This window comes from Pempheris klunzingeri, chromosome 14 (assembly GCF_042242105.1).
Source record: "Pempheris klunzingeri isolate RE-2024b chromosome 14, fPemKlu1.hap1, whole genome shotgun sequence".
Classification (NCBI taxonomy): Eukaryota; Metazoa; Chordata; class Actinopteri; order Acropomatiformes; family Pempheridae; genus Pempheris; species Pempheris klunzingeri.
Window position 1 is genome coordinate 4,647,103 of NC_092025.1, and position 20,871 is coordinate 4,667,973.

Genomic DNA, 20,871 nt, shown 5'->3' on the forward strand with positions numbered 1-20,871 from the left:
CTACCCAACAATCAATTTTCGTGAGTGATTTCATAACAATGAAAAGCCAAATATTCAATATCTTTTCTTTCCTATTCTCACAATAAAACAAATTACAGGTAGATTGTATTTCAAAGCAAAATGCAGGAGAAACATCATCATTGTTGTTTTACTTATTGTGCTATCGCAAGTTCTCTGTGAGAAAAGGTCTGTTAGTGAAACCAGTGAAGGTTCAGGGGGCTTGGCTTTGGTTAAGTGAGAGAGCTAAAGGTCTCGGTTAAATCGACTACTTCAACAGCATGTGGGCGCTCTAATTGTAACCACCAAGTCACTGTGTTACTGAGGTCTGCTTAGCTTAACATCACTTGTGTGAGCTGGAAAGTCTTGTGAAAGTAGACAGTAGTGAATAGGGAGAACTGAAAAGGGGTAGCATTCATTTCCACAATAACTGTTCAAAAAGTAGAAAATGTATCTCATAGCATAAATAATTTTAGCTATGCTAGTACTGTGGCAGTGTTGGTCCAGAGTGAAATGACAATATTGGATGAATTATCATGAGATTCTATACAGACATTCATGGTGTCCTGAGGATTTATTAGGTGACTGCCTGACATTTCTGACGTTTCCACCTTGAGGCTGCCATTCTGGGACGAAATAACTTGACTATTCATTCAATAATTCTGCAGCTGCAGTTGCAGTTTGACTTGTGAAGGAGGTATCAGGATACCAGGTGGCTGAGACTCACTGAGAACACAGTAACCACTAACCAACAATGTCTGGGCCTATAGAAGCTCTTGCAGTGTATATAAATAATAATATCAAGACTTTTAAGTTTGACAGAATTGTTAGATGAAATGTAATACACCTTATAACAATATAGAACACTGACTGAATGCAGGTCAGATTAAACATAGCTGTGTGGAAGGATGTATTAGGCAATAAATTCACATGAGTTCACACTTTCTTATTGTGGAATAGTATGCTGACACAATCACAGTTGTGATCAACATGATTCTGTGACAATATAATTGATAGCTGTGTGTATTGGCCATAATTTGCCCGATTATAGTGCTCATATAGTGTACTGTATACTTTAGTTTTTAGGTTGCATCTCTAAATCTGACATTTCCAAGTAAACAGTGATAGTCATTTGCTCTCTGGAAGACTTGTCTGTCCTTTTTTTTCCAAACCCTGAGCTATAGATTGAGGGAAGCCCTAGAACGTTCTCCAGCTATTTCTGTTTCTCTCTTCTGAGAGGCTGCACAGCTATCCAGGTTTTAGCCAATCAGAGGACGATGACTCAAACGGAACGTGAGGACTGATCCAGAATGTGCTGGAAGCTCACTGCTGTTCTGCAAGCTGACTGGCTCTGACTCACGGAGCATTGGGAAGCTTGTACAGAAGTGAGGCTGACATCCTCTGCCTGTGTGTGTCTGGTGAGGCGAGACTCAGAGTGCCATAGCATCATAAAGGTAGGACGATAATATCCTTCTATAGGCTTATGTATTGTTGTTCCCAGGTAGCCCTTACATGCTTCTTACTGCCAAATAACAATGATGACATGTTCAGGTATCTGTGTGATACTGTTGTTCATCTTCTCTATCCCTGTAATATTTATTAGGATGCATAATGATTATGTATTTAATTACATCATATTCATTTGCCTACCACATTTGCCACTTTTATATAATCTCATCAAAAACGCTTTGGATTACAAGGTTGATAATTTGTATTTAAGGTATTAATCAGCTGTCTCTCCGATCCATACGACATGCTATGAATGCCTGTCTGTCCCAGATGGTCTAGGGTTCAGCACTTTGAATGGCACTCAAGTGTGATGCTGCAGAGTGTTTTCTGGTGTCGAGGCACGCACTGTCACAAACATACACATGATCAGCCATCACACAAATAAGTGTAGAATGCAAGAGAGATTTTGTACGAAATCCTTATTGATGTGTGTGACCAGATACTTTTTTTTTATTAGTTGCCTAGATCCACTCCTTAGTAGAGAGCCTGGGAAACAGGACCAGGAGGAAACAGTGTAGAGAATCTCTGCACTGTTCCACTATATAATATATTATGTCTACAGCCTACAATGGCTGCCTTCCACTAACATGTGAACTGTGGCAGACCCTAGGCTATTTAATTACATCACACTATAAGGGTTGAAGAACAATTTTGTATAATGATGACTAGTATTGACTAGTATTTACTCTAATATCTGACAACTCACAATGTCTGGAGGAATACTGAAGTAAACGACTTGATTGACATATTACCATACTGTATGCATCTTACCCTGATTATTGAATGTCAATGCCCCCTGCTGGAATAACACTGACCATGAATTGTGTTACTTCCTCAAAGCAATCATGTCCAAAGGGGCAGCAGTTGGTATCGACCTGGGGACCACCTACTCCTGTGTAGGTGTGTTCCAACATGGCAAAGTGGAAATTATCGCCAACGACCAGGGCAACAGGACCACACCCAGCTACGTAGCCTTCACAGATAGTGAGAGGCTGATCGGAGATGCAGCCAAGAACCAGGTTGCCATGAACCCCACCAACACGGTCTTTGGTAAAGTTACACCGAGGGGAAGTGATAAATGTTATGAAATACTAAGTTAATCACAATCACAATTGTGTGGTCACTGGCAGATGATTGAGGGAATAAATTAAGTAGTGCCATGTTTTAATATGATGTGAAAGAGTAAATAAACTAGAAGTTTATTTGATTAAACAGCAAACATTCATTTATCTCCATGTTTCCTGGGGATTGCAGATGCCAAACGTTTGATTGGTAGGCGATTTGAGGACCCAGTGGTTCAGTCTGATATGAAGCACTGGCCATTCAATATAATCAGTGATAGTGGACGACCTAAAGTGGAGGTTGAATACAAAGGTGAAACCAAAACCTTCTACCCAGAAGAGATCTCTTCCATGGTGCTGACAAAGATGAAGGAGATTGCTGAAGCCTACCTCGGGATGGTGAGTTTACAGAATAAGAACGTTAAGCAACTATCAACAGTACCGCAACAGGACAATTAAAGCTCCCCTTTTCATTTTTTCAGTCTGTGTCAAATGCTGTTATCACAGTACCTGCATACTTTAACGACTCTCAACGTCAAGCAACAAAGGATGCTGGAACCATCTCTGGTCTAAATGTGCTGAGAATAATTAATGAGCCTACTGCAGCAGCTATTGCTTATGGCTTGGACAAGAAGGTCAGTTTCAGTCTTAGAAGTACCATAATTTACTGTATGCTCACCTCTGTATAACTGTGCTCAATCTTCTCTTATTTTCCAGGTGGGGTCTGAAAGGAACGTCCTCATCTTTGATCTTGGTGGTGGCACCTTCGATGTGTCCATCCTGACCATTGAAGATGGCATCTTTGAGGTCAAGTCCACAGCCGGAGATACTCATCTGGGTGGCGAAGATTTCGACAACCGCATGGTTAACCACTTCATCGCAGAGTTCAAGCGCAAGTACAAGAAGGACATCAGCGACAACAAGAGAGCCATCCGTCGTCTTCACACCGCCTGTGAGAGGGCAAAGCGCACCCTGTCTTCCAGCACCCAGGCCAGCATTGAAATCGACTCTCTGTACGAGGGAGTTGACTTCTACACCTCAATCACCAGAGCTCGCTTTGAGGAGCTCAACGCAGACCTCTTCCGTGGCACCTTGGACCCAGTGGAGAAGTCCCTCCGTGATGCCAAGATGGACAAAGGGCAGATTCATGACATCGTGCTGGTGGGTGGCTCCACCCGTATCCCCAAGATCCAGAAGCTGCTTCAGGATTTCTTCAATGGAAAGGAGCTCAACAAGAGCATCAATCCAGATGAAGCTGTGGCCTACGGAGCTGGTAAGCACACATCTAGTTTACTCATTTCTCCTCTTAAATGCTCGCATAGTGAGAGCAGCACAACTTGGCCTTCATCATGAGCCTTCATGGTATAAACTTGAGCTCCTATTTAGAAATTGTCTTAAGATCTAACAGTCACTTGGTTCTCTTACAGCTGTCCAGGCTGCCATCCTGTCTGGTGACAAGTCTGAGAATGTGCAGGACCTGCTGCTTCTAGATGTCACTCCTCTGTCCCTGGGTATTGAGACCGCTGGAGGTGTCATGACTGTCCTGATCAAACGTAACACCACTATTCCTACCAAGCAGACCCAGACCTTCACCACCTACTCTGACAACCAGCCTGGTGTTCTCATCCAGGTAAACACAGCTATATTATATTAGTCTCTCTATTTCGCAGTGATGACGTTTATTCCTGCCATTCGTAGTTTCCACCAGAGGTCTCAAGACCAAAGATGGCCCTGACCTTCCTTGGATGTCTGAGCGAATAAAAGCTAGCAGAACTGTAGATGCATTGTGTTAAACCTGTCTGCTAACCGTGCACACTCCCAACAGGTTTATGAGGGTGAGCGTGCTATGACCAGGGACAACAATTTACTGGGCAAGTTTGAGCTGACAGGCATCCCTCCCGCTCCTCGTGGTGTTCCCCAGATTGAAGTGACATTTGATATCGATGCCAACGGCATCATGAATGTCTCTGCTGTCGATAAGAGCACTGGCAAGGAGAACAAGATCACCATCACCAATGACAAGGGTACAAAATTTATATGCCTCTTACCTCAGATACAGCAGCTGTGTCATCCTAACAGTAGATGATCACATGCTAATCTTGCCCGTTTTTACAGGTCGTCTCAGCAAGGAGGACATTGAGCGCATGGTTCAGGAAGCCGACAAATACAAGGCTGAAGATAACGTCCAGCGTGACAAAGTGTCTGCTAAGAACGGCCTGGAGTCGTACGCTTTCAACATGAAGTCTACTGTGGAGGATGAGAAGCTTGCAGGAAAGATCAGTGATGACGACAAGCAGAAGATTTTGGACAAGTGCAACGAGGTCATCAGCTGGCTGGACAAGAACCAAGTGAGAACTGGTGTTGATTAATTAAAGCAACATAAATACAGAAATATCAACAACATATTTATCATGTCTTTTCCCTGCACTTTCCTGCTTAAGTTAGTAGGAGGGTTAAGGCCAGAGTTAGTATGATGACTCAGATTTTGTATTTTCAACATATGACTAGAAATTGCAAGGAAGGAAGCAGTACTGACTGCGTGGTAATTCCAAATTTCAATGGGTCTAGTATTTTGCATATTTAGATGTCTGCTGAGCTAAATAGATATTTAATACATGTCATCAGAAAATGATTGTAATTCCATGAGTAGCCACTAATGTTTTCTAGGGCTACATTATCATTAACTTGAGTCCATATTCTTGAGTTTATAAACTCCTAAGATCAGTTTAGTTTAACCAGAAACAACTGTTATATCGCTCTCTTCAAAGCCACCACAATCCTTTAACAAAAACAGTCATTTTACCTCACAGAGCACAGGAGTTGTTGGTCTACTGCTGCCTTGATCAGTAGATCTTACAGGTCCGTCTCTGCAGAGATCTGCTCTGTAATGTTGTCAGACACTTTGAATAACAATCCCAGCCTGCCCGTAGCAAAAACAAGCACTTTTAGTGGACGTACTTTGATCAAACACAGACCAAAAAGATTCCTTTTACAGCCCATTTCAGATGCTGGCTGTGGCAATTTCCAGGACCAGAATATGTAAACTGAATTGAACTGAACGTTTAGCCGGTCAAGTTGTTCCTACTGAATATAAGAATATGTGATTTGATTTCTATGTTATAGACCGCAGAAATGGATGAATATCAACACCAGCAACAGGAACTGGAGAAGGTGTGTAACCCCATCATCACCAAGCTGTACCAGAGTGCTGGTGGCATGCCAGGTGGAATGCCAAGCAGCTTCCCTGGAGCTGGTGGTGCTCCTGCCGGTGGAGGATCCTCTGGACCAACCATCGAGGAAGTTGATTAATTGTGTCTGCAGTTCATTCACATCCCTGAATACTAAACAAGCACGGACATTCTCGAAGACCTAACACATAAAGTCGGACTCATGATCAGGGATATTTGCTGTGTAAACATATGGCCTGTGCTTTCTGTCATGTTGCCCAAAATAGTAAATCATAACTGCAGCATGTGTCGTCTCATGCTGTGTCATGCTGCTTTGTGTATCATGTAGGTAACACAGTTATCCAGTGGACTCAAAGTTTACTGTGAACATCCTTCAAATAGTAAGCTCAACTCTGAGGAGGACAAAGTTGGAAATTTATCATGCCCTGCAACAATGAAAATACTAAAATCTAAGAGGTTAAAGTATTAGTGCAGAATTACATGGGGTTCTTCAGAGGGTTATATGACAGTTCAGGTAAGTAAAGCAGAGGATAACTGTACTGCAACAACACCATAGGAACACAAAGCAGGTCAGTGAAGTATCAAATTATGATTATACTGAATTTTAATATTCTAAAGTAGCTTCTGTAGTAGTCTGTGACGAGCCTTACTGAAAGCATTAGCTCTACATTATGTGTGTGTGTGTGTGTGTGTAATGCTCGTCTATGGGTTAACATGTTACACATAATTCTGAGGCACAAGATAGCACAGACACATTCAAAACACCAGACCCTAAATCACCATCATCATCATCCTCCTCCTCCGACAGGAAGGATGGCGATGAGATGTTTCAGGACAGTAGAAATGTTAGAGTGTAATCTCACAACCAGAAGACTCCTGGTTTCATTCTGCAGGTATTGAAGTCCTCTGCCAGCACTCAATGAGGCCTAGACCCCGCAGCCAGGGAATTGACACCCACCTACTAGATATTGCTGGATACTTCTCCACAGGACTGTAGCAGTGAATAAACCCAGATTGTGTGAGCTGTTACACATCTTATGTTAAACATTAATTGCCATTGTTAAACTGAGGGAGTGTGTCAGTCAGAAATAAAGCGAACCTTGAACATTAAAGTGAAACGTGCTGTTTGTTCTCCATCTTTCACTGAACCCCTCTGAATGCAAGAAAAAGCTGCAGCCCATTCATGTGCCGTTTGTTCCTTCACAAAAGACCAACAGCGCAGTCCCCGGATGACAACAACAAAAATACAGACTGGATGCATTTGCCCTGCGCCAGTAGGTTACAGGACATTTATTGAAACATGACATAAACAATACAACAATTTTGCACGTTTTGTAGCAGCGTTGCGAAACTAAAAACAACCCCTCCCCTTAGAATTGGTCCATATTAAGAAGTGATTTTTCCACGGCCTTCATCCCCAGCCTTCAGAGCGCCTCCATTTTCCACAGCCGACAACACAACAGCGGCGACTGAGCGAAAGTCCCGATGAGAAGCGAATGAACGTTTTCATAGTAGAAACAGCAACACCTAACACTGTCTGCCCCCTATCTGAGATCTGTCGTTTCTCCAAAAGACGAACACATATGAAACAGTGGCTGGCTCCGAGGTGAGCCCTTTGTCCCGGCTGGATCCGGGCCTGTGGGGAGTCTTTTACTTGCTCTTGGCCGGTTTCTCGGTCTTCTTGGGCAGCAGGACCGCCTGGATGTTGGGCAGCACGCCGCCCTGAGCGATGGTCACTCCGCCAAGCAGCTTGTTGAGCTCCTCGTCGTTGCGCACGGCCAGCTGGAGGTGCCGGGGGATGATCCTGGTCTTTTTGTTGTCCCTGGCCGCGTTTCCTGCCAGCTCCAGGATCTCAGCGGTCAGATACTCCAGCACGGCCGCCAGGTACACCGGAGCCCCGGCGCCGACGCGCTCCGCATAGTTGCCCTTGCGCAGTAGCCTGTGGACTCGACCCACCGGGAACTGGAGTCCGGCCCGAGAGGAGCGGGACTTCGCCTTGGCCCTGGCTTTGCCCCCGGTTTTCCCTCTGCCAGACATGATGGTTGGGAATGTTACTATTGATGAGTACGAACCACTGCGAGCCGCCGAATGGAAGCGCCTGAACCTTTACGTAATGTAGCAGCAAGTAAAGGAATATAAACCGCACAGGCTGCTCCGATTGGCGGACTGACACCGAACCGCACGAGCCAATAGCGCAGCGCGTCCTCCGGTAAAAACGGGCCTCTGGTGGGGGACGCTCCAATCGCAGGGAAGGACCGGCACACACTCATTTGCACAGCCACGTTATAAATAAGGGACCGTGGATGGGGCGGTACCCTGAGTGTTGCCCCGTCCCCTCTATTTCACTGACACCTAAACGAAAGGGAAAATGCCTGATCCTGCAAAATCAGCCCCTGCGCCCAAGAAAGGCTCCAAAAAGGCCGTGACCAAAACTCAGAAGAAAGGAGACAAGAAGCGCCGCAAGAGCAGGAAAGAGAGCTACGCCATCTACGTGTACAAGGTGCTGAAGCAGGTGCACCCGGACACGGGGATCTCCTCCAAGGCCATGGGCATCATGAACTCGTTTGTCAACGACATCTTCGAGCGCATCGCCGGAGAAGCGTCCCGCCTGGCGCACTACAACAAGCGCTCCACCATCACCTCCAGGGAGATCCAGACCGCCGTCCGCCTGCTGCTGCCCGGGGAGCTGGCCAAGCACGCCGTGTCCGAGGGCACCAAGGCCGTCACCAAGTACACCAGCTCCAAATAGAAGCGGACAGAGGCTCGACAGGAGGGGGGGGCAGCAGTCACCAAACCGACACCGAGACGCTCTGTTGCCCCCCTTCTCCGTGTCGGCGTTACTTAGCCAAAACTGCGTTTGTGATTTTGCACCATTGCCGGTTTTCCAGGAGAGTGACTGCCAACCGAAGCCAGGCCTCACGGTGGAGGTCTGAGATTCAGAGGAACCGTAGCCTGCCATTTTGTTTTAACTCAGTGTTTCGTTTTTTCTGAGCAGTGTAACGTTTTTAACGAATCATTTAATAAATTCAGAACGAATGTAAGTCGGTGCTCTTAAACTGTACAAGTCTCCTTTGCTTTGCATCATTGTGATACATACATGCACCTTAAAGAATTACCTACCGGCCTAGTTGTATGTGATGGTACAGTTGAAACCAACATTGTGAGATTAAAGCTGTGACTTACTACCGACCAGTAGTTTTGTTTCTACCTGTGGTCTCCTGAAAACCATTCCCTCTCCCATCAGCTGCTGAGGCAGTCGGGAAAAGGCTGAGCTGTGCCTGGGAGCGCAGGAGCAGAGCGACACCAAACGGTACCTGGAGAGAAGATGGGGAGGAAGTTAAACTCGGATCCAAACCTGCCTTCTGTGGAGTGGGAGCTAAAGCTTCTGCTGGTTTCTCCAAAGATTTTCCAAACTTCAGCCGGTGGCCTGTTAAGGGGGTGATGAGTTATCTGAACTATTAGAATTTAAATATCTCCCCGCTACTTTGAATTGTAAGTAAATGTGTCTCTATGCCACAATGTAAAAAATACTGCATTCAAAATGTCACGGAAAAGTATGAAAACATTATTGGTAAAATGTGCACAAATAAAAGAAAAGGTATTCATTTGTTTCCACACTTGAATGTTATTCATTTGATGATGATGCACCTGTTGAAAGAGGAGCTAATGGAGCAGGACACTGGCTGCAGAGCTCCACACATCCAACAAATCACAAAACTTAACGCAGAAAACATTCAGGAAGTCAAAAGGAAACCTGTATCAGAAGTGATTAAGGGAAGGAAATGCTGCGGAAACAGCTGTCAAAGTGCAGATGACTGCTCATCTCCAGACCCACAGAGGGAAATAGAGTGAACCATCCTGTTCTCTGATCCTGTTTTATCCTCCATGTGTTCTCCATTTTAGCAGGCAGGTGACACCTGAGGAATAATTGAATTTAATAATGCAGAAGAATTCAAATGATTTTTTGAAATAAATAGTCAACAAAAAACTGCCCGTTAGGCATAATTGGTTGAAGTGATCTTGTCTTTGTGTAAAAGGAGTGGACACAAAAACAGGAACACTTTCACAACAATGTAAGTATGAGAAAAAGAGTTCCTGTAGGTCTGCAGGTACTCTGATCGCTGAGATGAACTGCTGATCTCACACAAGCTTTATTCCACCGTCCCAACTTTTCATGACTTTATGTCATCGTTTTTCTGTTTCTATTTGAATCAGTGCTCTTTAACAACATATGTATTGGGGTCCTGGGGACCCCAGGCAAAAGCCCCCACTTCCACCTCTGCAGTTTTAACAGATGGAACTATGTATTCACTTCATGTTTGCCATGGTTCCTAATTTAAAGTATCACTCACTATCGGGGGGGTGGGAGCCTTCTGACACACATGCAGCACACACACATTTCCTGTCCCAGGAAATAGTTCTGATTACACAATATGCAAATTAACTACATTTTTTAAAATTGATAACACAACTAACAGTTTTCCTATGTTGGTTGTGTTTGGTTTGCTGTGGGAGTCTGGGGGTTTATTTTCTACGGGCTGTTCTATTTTTTCTGGGCTGATTCTGGTATTTTCTGATTCACTATGTTTGAATAGGATTACTTTAGGCCAATACAATAAATACATATTTGATTCAGTACTTCTCCAGCAGAACTGAATATCCTACTGTGGTGACGGGGGTTAGAAACAGCATTTGTCATGAGAAAAGCACATGTAAAATGCAGTACAAATGTGAAAAATATGATTTCACATATGAAATTAAACACTTGCACGCGATGTTGTGATCTTCCATGTGTTTCACATGTGGAATCTTTTTTCAATCTTTTTCCAATGTGAAAAAATCATTTCAGAAACAGCATTTCACCCACATGTGCATTTTATTTTATGGTGAATTAATGAAAATCCAAATCTGTGTTTTCCTATTCAATAAACCTGTTGACATCTCCTGTCCTCGCTGTGATGGATTTCATTTCAAGTAACTTTATTTTCCTTTCATAGATGTTGGCCCTGTGTTTGAGGACATGGGTGACATTAATTGATGGCTAATATTCCACAAAAGCAGAGCAGACTCTTTGTGATATCCTGCAGATCTTGTTGCTGTGGTGCACAATGAAAGGAGCTGCTTCATTCAGGAATTAACAGATTGTTAAGGGTGTTGTGCCCATAGGGGATGGAAACAGAAACCAAGGAGAGAGGATGCTGCGCAGGTACTATAACCTTAGCTTAAGGTTCAAAGTCTCTGTTGAAGAAGTGGGCATGTTACTGTTTCCTAATCTACTTCTGGGCTGCATGGAAGTAATCAAACGTTTCATAGGCGGATCACATGTTGTAACAAACGTGTGAATCTGTAGGTACGTCGTGCACAGTAAAACCACACGCTATGTATCGAGACGAATGCAGCAGCTGCTCTAGATCTGAAAGAGCCAAACGTGGTTCATGAGGGATGAATGTCACGTGACATAGAAACATCTATGCGATGTGCTTGTGCAGACATCATGTTCGCCTCAAGCTTCAGCACCCAGGATTAAGAAAAAAGTCGATTTCAGAGGTTATCTGGCTAATAACACACTCTGGTGCACTCATGGCTGCTGAATGGGGGAAAGGACAGATAAGACAGCTACTTAATGCTAAGCCCTGTGTAAGACCATCTCCACCCCATTGTTTGGATCAGGTCTCAGGGTTCCTGGAGGGGATCTGGGGGGATTCATGGTTCAGGTGACAATGATAGGGGGTTTTGTTTGGCAGGGTGTGCCTTTCTCTCCAAGTGTGAAATGGTGTGCAGGAGACCTAATTTCTTAACAAAGAGTGGTAGCCCCTGGCAGAAGTGACAAAACACACACTTTAGTGGAGCAGGATTCATAACATGGCCCCTTTTAGGTGTAAATATGGCAGAAAACAAACCCAGTAGGCATTAATATTTTGGTTATGTAATGTCTTTAGGGCAGGTGACCTGAGGTTTCCTCAGATATTTAGGAGGGTTTGTAGTTTTCTGTGGACTTTGTTCTGCTTGTATATGCCAGGTCATTTCTTCTAGATATTATGTTATATAAGATATATATCTTATTGGGTCTGTGACCAACCGTCAAACTGCCATCTTTAATAATCAGCGCTAAAGAAACAGTAGAGGAATAGCAACAATGATCTTGTCTAAAGGATCATCTTCCTACAGATTTTCAGATTTTTTTTATCTTCTCTTTTAAATAGAACCCATCTGTAATGATGTGACTTATGGAACTCACTAACATGCTGAAATTGAAGCTGAATTTATAGCTCCTTGCCATACTGCTCTATCAGACCAAGGACACTCCATACAGGTTCTCTCATTGTTCCACATCTGTCAGATGATCCCGTTGTTGGATCCAACCAGCTTGTGTTGCTCTCTTGCCTTTCCCTTTCTTCTCAATGAGCTTCCTGTGCACTCCTTTTAGCTGGAAAGGAGGCCACTATAAATGGCTGCAAGTCATGAAGGTAAGAGCAGACACTGAAAATATATACTAAGGGAAAGAGGTGGGCCAACACAAGGTAAGAACGAACTCTGCACATGAAGAACACGTCTGTGCCTTTGAGTTAGATGCTCCGTGCTTCTGAGACATTTCATTTTAATCACCTGGAGGATATTAAGGCAACTGCTACTGATGGATGTCATATTTTTTCATCTGGCTGATGCTTTCTTTACCATGTTTGAAATATATGATGTGTTGAATGTTCACAGCACTCTGTGCAGTTTGAAAAGGTGTATGTTGCATTCTATCAGTTTAGAATTACTCGTGTCTGGAATAAAGGGTTTCCACATTTCTGCAGTGGTAGAAAGTTGAATATTTCCATTTTATTTTACTTCTACTCCACTCCAGAAGGAAATATTGTTTCTTTGTCCCAGTGAGTTGTAGTTACAGACTACTTTAAAGATTAAAAACACATAAGAAGAATTTAGAAAATACAGGACAATGTATTATTAAAAATGTAAATAGTGGTTGCCAACATCTTTCATAAGACAGGTGTCAGTGAGTTGTTAGCAGATCTCTCACATGCTTTCACTGAAATAACAGTTTGAGCCCAAACTGGAGAGACTCTGCAATATTTCACAAAACATCAAAGATCTGAGAAAAGTCCAAAATTTGAAAAAATATGTTTTTTCTTCTTTCCTCTGCCATTAATCATCTCACGACCCCCCAGATATATCTGGTGACCCTTTGGAGGGTCCCAACCCCTCGGCTGGGAAGCACTTACAAACTATCAACTGTATATAAAGTAATTCAAGCTAGCGGCTTACACAGGAGACATTTTACTGGTTATCGAACACTTTTAGCTTTGATAGTGTGCCGGCTCTTTCACACGATCAGCAGGAAGAGGATCATGTCTGATCTGTCATGTGCTTTGTCCAGTAGTTTGAGGACAATGTGGCTGGCCATCTTTACGTATCATCTTGCCACACTCCTTCTCGCCCGAGGTCAAAATGCCTGCACAGGACACTCCACATTCAGGAGACCAGGTCAGTGAAACCTGTAGTGTTCACTATCTATTCTTTTCATCCACCTGCTGCTCTGAATTCTCCTTCCCCCCCGTCCCCTGCTTGCTGCTAAGCTGGATATTTTCTTGCTGTTTTGCATTGATTATGTCTAACTGAAGGCAGAGGGCTAAAATAAAAATAGCACCTAAAAAAGATGGCACCGTAAAAAGATCATTTGAATAGTTTGTGACTAATTAATATAATATTATTATAATATCGCCCAATTTTAGAGAAAGCGTCCTTATTATAATTAGCCCCTTGCTCCCACTGTCCTTTGCAGACCATAATCTGAACTGTTACTACGTCCTCCATAGAGCTGGAGGAGTCGAATCAAAGCAACGACGAATTCAAAATGATTTGTTGTTGAAAACACATCACCGTCCAAATTCATCCAGAATCAAAAATGTAATTGATTTAAGCTGCAGATTGAGTTGCCGTCTTTTTTTAAACAGTGTAATCATTAGTTTCCAAGAACCTGATCATGAGGAGTCAACCGGGAGGGTTTCGTGTCCATGGAGGTGGACGCAATGTTGTCTAAGGGAAAAATGAATTGTTTGTCCCTCTTTGTAACTCATTTAACCCCTTGAAGGTCCTCAGAAATAATCACGTTAAAGATCCTTACACACATAAATGTGTATGCATAAAAACAAGCCATAAAAATGTTAAAAATCTTTCTTTTTTTTTAATTTTTTTTAAATAGTTTTTTAGACCAGCATCAGCCCTAATCATACATATCAAATTTTAATTAGTTTTTTAAAAAATTAACCCTTAAATTGCCATGTTTTTGTCATGATGCGCATCATTTTATGGTCTAAAATACACAAAAAATACATGAAAAAAATTGAGAACTCTGAAAAATTCACCATCTTGCAAAATTATAAGCAATATGCATGAAAAACTGATAAAATATGCTAAAAATAAAAATCATAACACACTAGAAAGTGCTGAAGACCCTCAAAGGGTTAAACGCTCTGTCTCTTAAATGTCCACTTTTTTAAACTCCACACCTTCAGTTGGTTAAAAATAATCTCAAACCCAGTCCAAAGATTTTCTCTCATTTTCTCAGATTTGACACAAAACGTCACACAGATACTTTCACAGGCTGAATAGTACTCCTCATGATAGCTGACTGCCGTCTCATCCTCGGTCTGTCCAGCTAACTCAGATATCGAGGTCCTCTGTGGCTCTCAGACGGTGGAGCTCCAGATCCTCCTGTGTCCCATCTACTTCAATGGATACAACGAATCACTTTTGGCACTCAACTCCCAGCACTCCAAACACCAGTGCAAAGGAACCCCTGACTGGACAGCCGACCCGCCTGTTGTCAAATTCAACTTCTCCATCACAGAGGAGGCGATCACTGCCTGCTCCAGCACGCTGACAGTAGGTGACCCAAACCTGGACACCCAGCAGATGCTACTCACAACAGATTTTTACTCAACAAACTCAACCTCTTTTTCCTCAAAGGTCACTCAGGAGGTGGGGACCGGACTGTTTGCAGACTTCTCCAACGTCCAGCACATCAACATCTCAGGCATGATCTGCTCTGAGGACCCAACCACAGGATCCATCACCTATCACCAGGAGGTGATGTACAGGTTCTCCTGCCGCTACCCCCTGCAGTACCTGGTCAACAACACTCAGATGAGCGTGTAAGCGGCATTTATGCACACTTGAAAACAACTTGTTTTAGAAGCATTATTTGTTATACTTATTGAAATTCTAATGACATTGGACCAGATTTTGGGAAAATAATACATACCCGTTTGAATTGTGTCCTGAATTACATGTTTATCACTAGAAAGATGATTTATTTTTTTGGAAGGGGAGGGACTTTACCTCTATGCTTTGACATAAAAAAGAAAAAAAAAGCCCAGTGTCTGTGTCTGTCAAAGGCCTGTAATAAGATTTCAGCTCAGATTTAATGCCGCAAGCGCACTCATTGCACACGAGCCAATTCACGAGCCTAAAGTAACCTTGGCTAAGGCTCACACTTGGCTAAGGTTGCACCAGAATGGCAAAGAAAGTGTGATCAGAATTTGAGTCACGGCTTGGCGACAGACTGATGTGCCGAGTTACTCACACCCACTGAGCCAAAGAGGATTTGGTTGGATACTCTTAAAATCTAACCCAAAAAAAGTCTTGCTAGTTTCCTTTAATTTCTCTATGCTCCTCGTGGTATGTTCCTATACTGTGCTCTCATTTTGCTAATCAAGGATGAGTTACAGCTTGACTCTGTGGTTCTGTTTTTTCTATATTGTACTACAGTGTGCAAGAGTTTTTATCGTGCTTATCATGCATCACTTCCTGTCATACAGGAAGTCACTTCCTGCCATACAGGAAGTGATATATTTTAACCTTTCTGCATGGGGATAAGTAGAAGGAGAACTAGCGGTGATGGACACCATGACTCAGTTCCATGCTTGAGTCAGTCATGATCTCTTCTATGGCCGTCTGATTTGGCAAAATCTCACCAAGTGAAGAGAACAGGCTGCATCACATAGTGAGATCATAGGGGTTAAACTGCCTCATCCATCTTACATTACCATCACAAGAGTTATTCCTCCATGCTGTGGACAGACAGTTTGTTACTCTGAATGATGATTCAGAGCAACAAAGGCCAAACAGGTCTAACAGGCTGAGAAACTGTCTCATCTGGAAAAAATACTGAGGATCAGGTCAGATATGGCTGATGATCAGTCCTCCATGTGATGCTGATGGGTGACCACTGTGGTTTTGAGCTGGATGACGAGGACCAGTAATGCAGGTTTAAGAAGTGAAGTCACTGTTTGTTCTGTATTTTCAGACAAATGTCCTCTCTGGAACAATTAAGTTGAAGTTAAAGTTAAAGAGCGCTAACTCAAACTAAAAAATCAGTCTCAGTTTGGACAATGCAGTTGTACATTACTAATGACTAACGAGTGCGTTCCTCACTATCATACCATGATGGGAACTGAATGAATCAAACAATGGCTAGATAATTAAAAGGGATATCAAAATACAAGTTGTGTGTCAAATGAAATCAATAGAAATAAGCAGCATAGATATTAAGGGACAAGTCCTGTTTCTCCCATTAAAACAGACAGTTTGAGAAGAGAAGATGCTTGTAGATGAATGACCGTCATCTCAGCTTGACTGTATGTATCAAAGTATGAGTTATTGTTATACGCTGCCCTCCTCACACCTACATGCACAGTAAACACTGCATGCCTTTATGCATAGAGACACACGAGGACACCTACCCCAGTTTTTCTATCAATGACTCCTCCAACTTCTCACCATCACAACAGTGTTTTCTACGTCTTACTTTTTCCTCTTTGGTGTCATGTGTTTCTTGCCATATTCTTCGATGTCTTAACTTGCGTGATGTCACACTTTTGTCAGATTTTACTAAAAAAATGTATCAAGTTACCATATGTGGTCATGGATCAGCCAGTGGTGTCAGAGGTGTGTGTTACCCTTGTGTCTAGTTTCAGCAGGGCTTGAATCTCGCCCTGATGCGTCGTTCCCTCATGTATCAGATGAAAGATGACCTGGTTGTAGATTACTTGGGTTTTTCCCGTAACAATTTCCAGCTAAGGACAGGACGTTTCTGTTCCAACAGGTCTGGGGTCAACCTGGCAGTCAAAGACAACAACGGGACCTTCATCAGCACACTGAGCATGGGACTCTACTCGGTAAGAAGGCTGAGGTGTGGACAGAAAGCTGCTGTTTGTGAAATGTCAGAGAAAAACATTTGCTTATTGTCACAAAAGGCAGAGTGACACATCACCATGGATTTGGTATTTGTGGTCAGCCGCATGTAGGCCCAAACTGACACCATCTTTCAAATGTCATTCAAGTACAAGACACTTATTTCAACTGAGGAAAGAGAACTAAACTGTTTCTCCTCTAACTCAGGATCAACGTGTGCTTTGTTTAGTTGAAATTACAAGAGGGAGGACGTCAAATCACAACATAGCTACAAAAATGTCAAGGGAGACAAAATGAAGTCCAGGATTTATTTCCATCATGGTTCTTGATGTAAAGATGGTAAAAATTACCAACAAGCTACATAGCTTCTGTACACCATCATCAGTAAAATGACAGCTCGTGCTTTGACAGGGAATCATGTGCTGGACTATTTCTGCACTCCAGGACTTCCCACATATAAAGAAATTGGGTTGAAGTTCTTGATGACTTGCTGGATTCAAACTGGAACCTTTGCTGCTTGTTGTATTCCACCTCCTGTCACTTTAACAGGCTAATTCCATTTTATAGAAATGCTAAATTTACAGCTCCACATCTTATATAGGCCAGACATGACCCCACCTCGGTGCCCCCCCCAGTGTAAACTGTAAAACTGCTTCTGGAACTCAAAGCACTCAATGAGTCTCAATCTGAACCCTATCCCCCCCCCCTCCTCTGTCGCTGGGTCTAAAGGACAACAGCTACTCGTCCTTGCTACAGATCCCAGCAGGAGGCCTGGAGCTGAAGACCAGGATCTTTGTAGAGGTGAAGGCGTCCAATCTCACAAACAGGTACTTCACACAAGTCTCTGCAACAGAAGTTTACTTATTATATAATTTTTCTGCTCTTAGAAAGAGAAAGACAAACTGGCATTTTCATCCCAAATATCGGGCAAAGAACTCGAAACTGCTCTCGTTGGTCTGAAGGAGCACACACAGGCTTACTGAATTCAAATTCTAGATAAGCACAAAACTCTCCCTGTGCCAATATCTCCAACAAGACTCTCTACTCCCAATATGATGTGACCACATAATGGAAAATGTATGACTGGCTCTGTCTGTCTGTGCTGAAACCAAAACTCTTCCTCGCAGATTCAACGTGCTCCTGGACCGATGTTACGCCACAAGCTCGCCTTTTCCCATCAGCACTGATAATTACGATCTGTTTGTTGGGTGAGTTATCAGTCTCTAGGGATGAACAGGGAAACAACTGGACTCAGTGTGAAAAATACAGAGCTTTGTAACACAGAGATAATGTTGTTAAAGGCCCATATCTCACCGTCTTCATTAATGACTTGATTAATTTCTCAGATTGTTGCTAATTTCATCTACAGAAATTAAAGTTTTTCAATTTACAAAATACAACATGACACGCCTACTTCAAGCCCTCCACATAGATGCTTCATCCAGAAAAGTTACTATCTCTAAATTTATGTTGGACTGAAAAATCACCACCTGCCCTCTTAAAGGTGTAACCGGGATGGCCAGACAGTAATTGGACTCAACGGAGAGCAGCAGGAAGCCCGCTTCTCCTTCGAGGCTTTCCGCTTTGTCCAAGGCGCAGACGTAACTCTCTCCACCTACTACTTACACTGTGCCACCCGGCTCTGTGTCACCAGCTACTGCCCCAGCCTCCTTCAGGTCAGATTCTGCCTCCAGGTCCAACACACATCACACCTTTCGTCAGACTACAACTTTGATATTGATCGATTGAAGAAAACCCTGCATTACCTTCTGCGACAAAGGCAGTGGTTCCAGTTTTGACGGGATGTAAACTCAAGGTCTCCTGTATGAAAGTCGGACGTGCTACACGCTCCGACCTACACACCCCTACTTTCTGCTACATATATTGCACACTAATTCCTTCCATCCATTGACACTGCACTGTTGGATGTAAGGTACAGATTTATTCCATATAAACAGATTTACTTGGGATACTGAGCTGCACAAATGATATCATGCTATGGATCGTATAGTGTATTATCATGGAGAGCCGTCATGGCAATCAGAAGGTGCTGCTACTTCTCAAATATTCTGTTACAGAATGCTGTAACAACCCAGGCTACTTTATTTTTGAGAGGAAACGGTCCTAACCAAAATGACATTCACCCATTCACCTGCAGAACTGCACAACCAGCAGTAACAGGAGGAGGCGCCGTAACACCAACAACGACCAGGACACCATTGTGAGCGACATGGCCACCATCAGCTCAGGCCCCATCTCTACCCGGCTGGACAGCGGTGAGAATGTGAATGGTCCTCGTAGGCTGACGCCTCAGAATTCAGAAATACTCTAACAGCCCAGTCATATGTTTCTGAATTGTACCTGTCTCACGTCAGGCTGCATGAGTTGACTGGAGGTTTCTTTTGGTCATGACTGAACTGAGCGTTTCTCTTGTTCTCTCACAGGGCTTGTGAATGCATCTGGAGGTGAGCATACACTGCCAACATGAGTTCACTCAACGTGAAGTCATTTGGTTACCCCCCTGATCATACAGACACCAGCTGTTAGGAGATATAGGTGTAGTATGAGTGAATTTGTCAGAAGTGAAGGGTCGGACAAAGAATCCTTTCCTGGTAAAGTGAGACTGGGGCGTGCCCCTTGAATGACAATGTGACAGGGGTCATGAGCTGAATCTGAAGCTGAGCTCAGCTCCACAGAGAGTTTCTGCTCAATGTTTAACTGTCTTAACTGTGGTGGTTCATTCTGACCGCTCTCATCGTGTTGTTTTCAGTAAAAAGTCCTAAAAACACAGTGTACACTGCCTGCTGAGCAGCAACCAGCAGACAGATACAGTTAGAAACTAGCTGGTGGACACAGTGGAGCAGCTAAAGAGCCAGATATTTCTCTCCAGATTTACCAAAGAGACCAAAAAGGCTCAAAGGATGTTTAATATTGGGCTTTTATTTGCCACATTTTCTGTAATTAAGCAACTGTTTGCCCCCAAGAGGTCAAAAGTGACAGGTGAAGTAGGAGTTCGGTATGTTTCAGTCCAACTGGTTTGTACAAAGTGGCAACCAATCAGTATCTAACAGCAGCAGCATGTACACCTGCTCCAAATGTCCACACTTGAAGGCAGGATGAAAAGGGCTGTGATGGAGAGGGATCATGGATAGATTCTAAGACCTGGATGCTGGATTGGATGGCACCGAGTGGCTTGGATGTGAATTGCTCAACGAGTGCCCTAGCCAGAAAAGTTAGCATGTCAGTGTGTTTGAAGTTCACCTGGGTCCGATGTGCCTCAGTCTCTCAGCCAACCAAAACCTGGACAAGCTGCCAAACATGAGTGGAAAGAAGTATCTTTAACTGTCATCAGTCAGCCTGACAATCACCTTGCCTGTGTGTGTGTGTGTGTGTGTGTGTGTGATCAGGGAAACCAGCTAGCTTTACAGTAAACTACCTAAATGTGTAGAGATCTGTTCTACAAAGCGTACCTTGCTTGCAGGGTCTCATCCTTGGTATCTTTCCTTTCAGGAGCTCAGCAGGCTCATGTGAGCAGCAGTGTGCTTGCTATGTCGGTTGTGGCAGGCGTCGTTGGAACCATCTGCCTTATCCTGGTGGCGTTCATTGTCTACCAGAGGAATAACTCCCGTGTCAACAAGACGATTCTGTGTGCACGAGAGTGACTGAATGTTAAGACAGGTTGGATTGGATTGTCATTCCCTCATCTTATGGTATATAACACCACAGAGCCTCAAAAGACTCTGACTTTTGCATTAATTGTTGGTATTATTTTCAGATTCCTTGAAATAAGCAAATACCAGAGATAGTGGGATATTTTAACGCTCCAGAAGATCTTTGAAATGCTTTCATTTAGCCTGGAAGAAGAACTTAAGTAAAGAGGACACATGAAAGAGTCTCATATTTACTGGTTGGGGATT

The 20,871-nt window shown here is 43.3% G+C and overlaps 4 protein-coding genes and 1 non-coding gene across 5 annotated transcripts; 4 read left to right on the plus strand and 1 right to left on the minus strand.

The window, feature by feature from the left end:
* The first annotated feature begins 2,426 nt into the window (after window positions 1–2,426).
* LOC139212796 (heat shock cognate 71 kDa protein-like) lies at window positions 2,427–5,908 on the plus strand. The gene is made up of 8 exons (XM_070843329.1): window positions 2,427–2,556; window positions 2,761–2,966; window positions 3,050–3,202; window positions 3,285–3,840; window positions 3,995–4,197; window positions 4,393–4,591; window positions 4,683–4,915; window positions 5,691–5,908. The coding sequence occupies exons 1-8, from the start codon at window positions 2,532–2,534 to the stop codon at window positions 5,874–5,876; spliced, it is 1,761 nt and encodes a 586-aa protein (XP_070699430.1). The 5' UTR covers window positions 2,427–2,531; the 3' UTR covers window positions 5,877–5,908.
* Window positions 4,232–4,324, plus strand: LOC139213582 (small nucleolar RNA SNORD14). Its single transcript, XR_011585448.1, has one exon. It is a non-coding gene; the product is annotated as a small nucleolar RNA SNORD14 (small nucleolar RNA).
* A 1,103-nt stretch (window positions 5,909–7,011) lies between the features above and the next one.
* On the minus strand, window positions 7,012–7,875 carry h2ax1 (H2A.X variant histone family member 1). The gene has a single exon (XM_070843907.1). It carries the CDS (start codon window positions 7,790–7,792, stop codon window positions 7,406–7,408), a length of 387 nt encoding a protein of 128 aa, XP_070700008.1. The 5' UTR covers window positions 7,793–7,875; the 3' UTR covers window positions 7,012–7,405.
* Window positions 7,876–8,084: 209 nt separating this feature from the next.
* On the plus strand, window positions 8,085–9,346 carry hist2h2l (histone 2, H2, like). Its single transcript, XM_070843879.1, has 2 exons — window positions 8,085–8,792; window positions 9,000–9,346. The coding sequence occupies exon 1, from the start codon at window positions 8,124–8,126 to the stop codon at window positions 8,502–8,504; it is 381 nt and encodes a 126-aa protein (XP_070699980.1). The 5' UTR covers window positions 8,085–8,123; the 3' UTR covers window positions 8,505–8,792; window positions 9,000–9,346.
* Window positions 9,347–13,107: 3,761 nt separating this feature from the next.
* LOC139213335 (zona pellucida-like domain-containing protein 1) lies at window positions 13,108–20,616 on the plus strand. Its single transcript, XM_070844012.1, has 10 exons — window positions 13,108–13,243; window positions 14,418–14,644; window positions 14,729–14,913; window positions 16,866–16,938; window positions 17,684–17,781; window positions 18,082–18,162; window positions 18,459–18,630; window positions 19,113–19,230; window positions 19,399–19,419; window positions 20,465–20,616. The coding sequence occupies exons 1-10, from the start codon at window positions 13,108–13,110 to the stop codon at window positions 20,614–20,616; spliced, it is 1,263 nt and encodes a 420-aa protein (XP_070700113.1).
* Window positions 20,617–20,871: the final 255 nt, after the last annotated feature.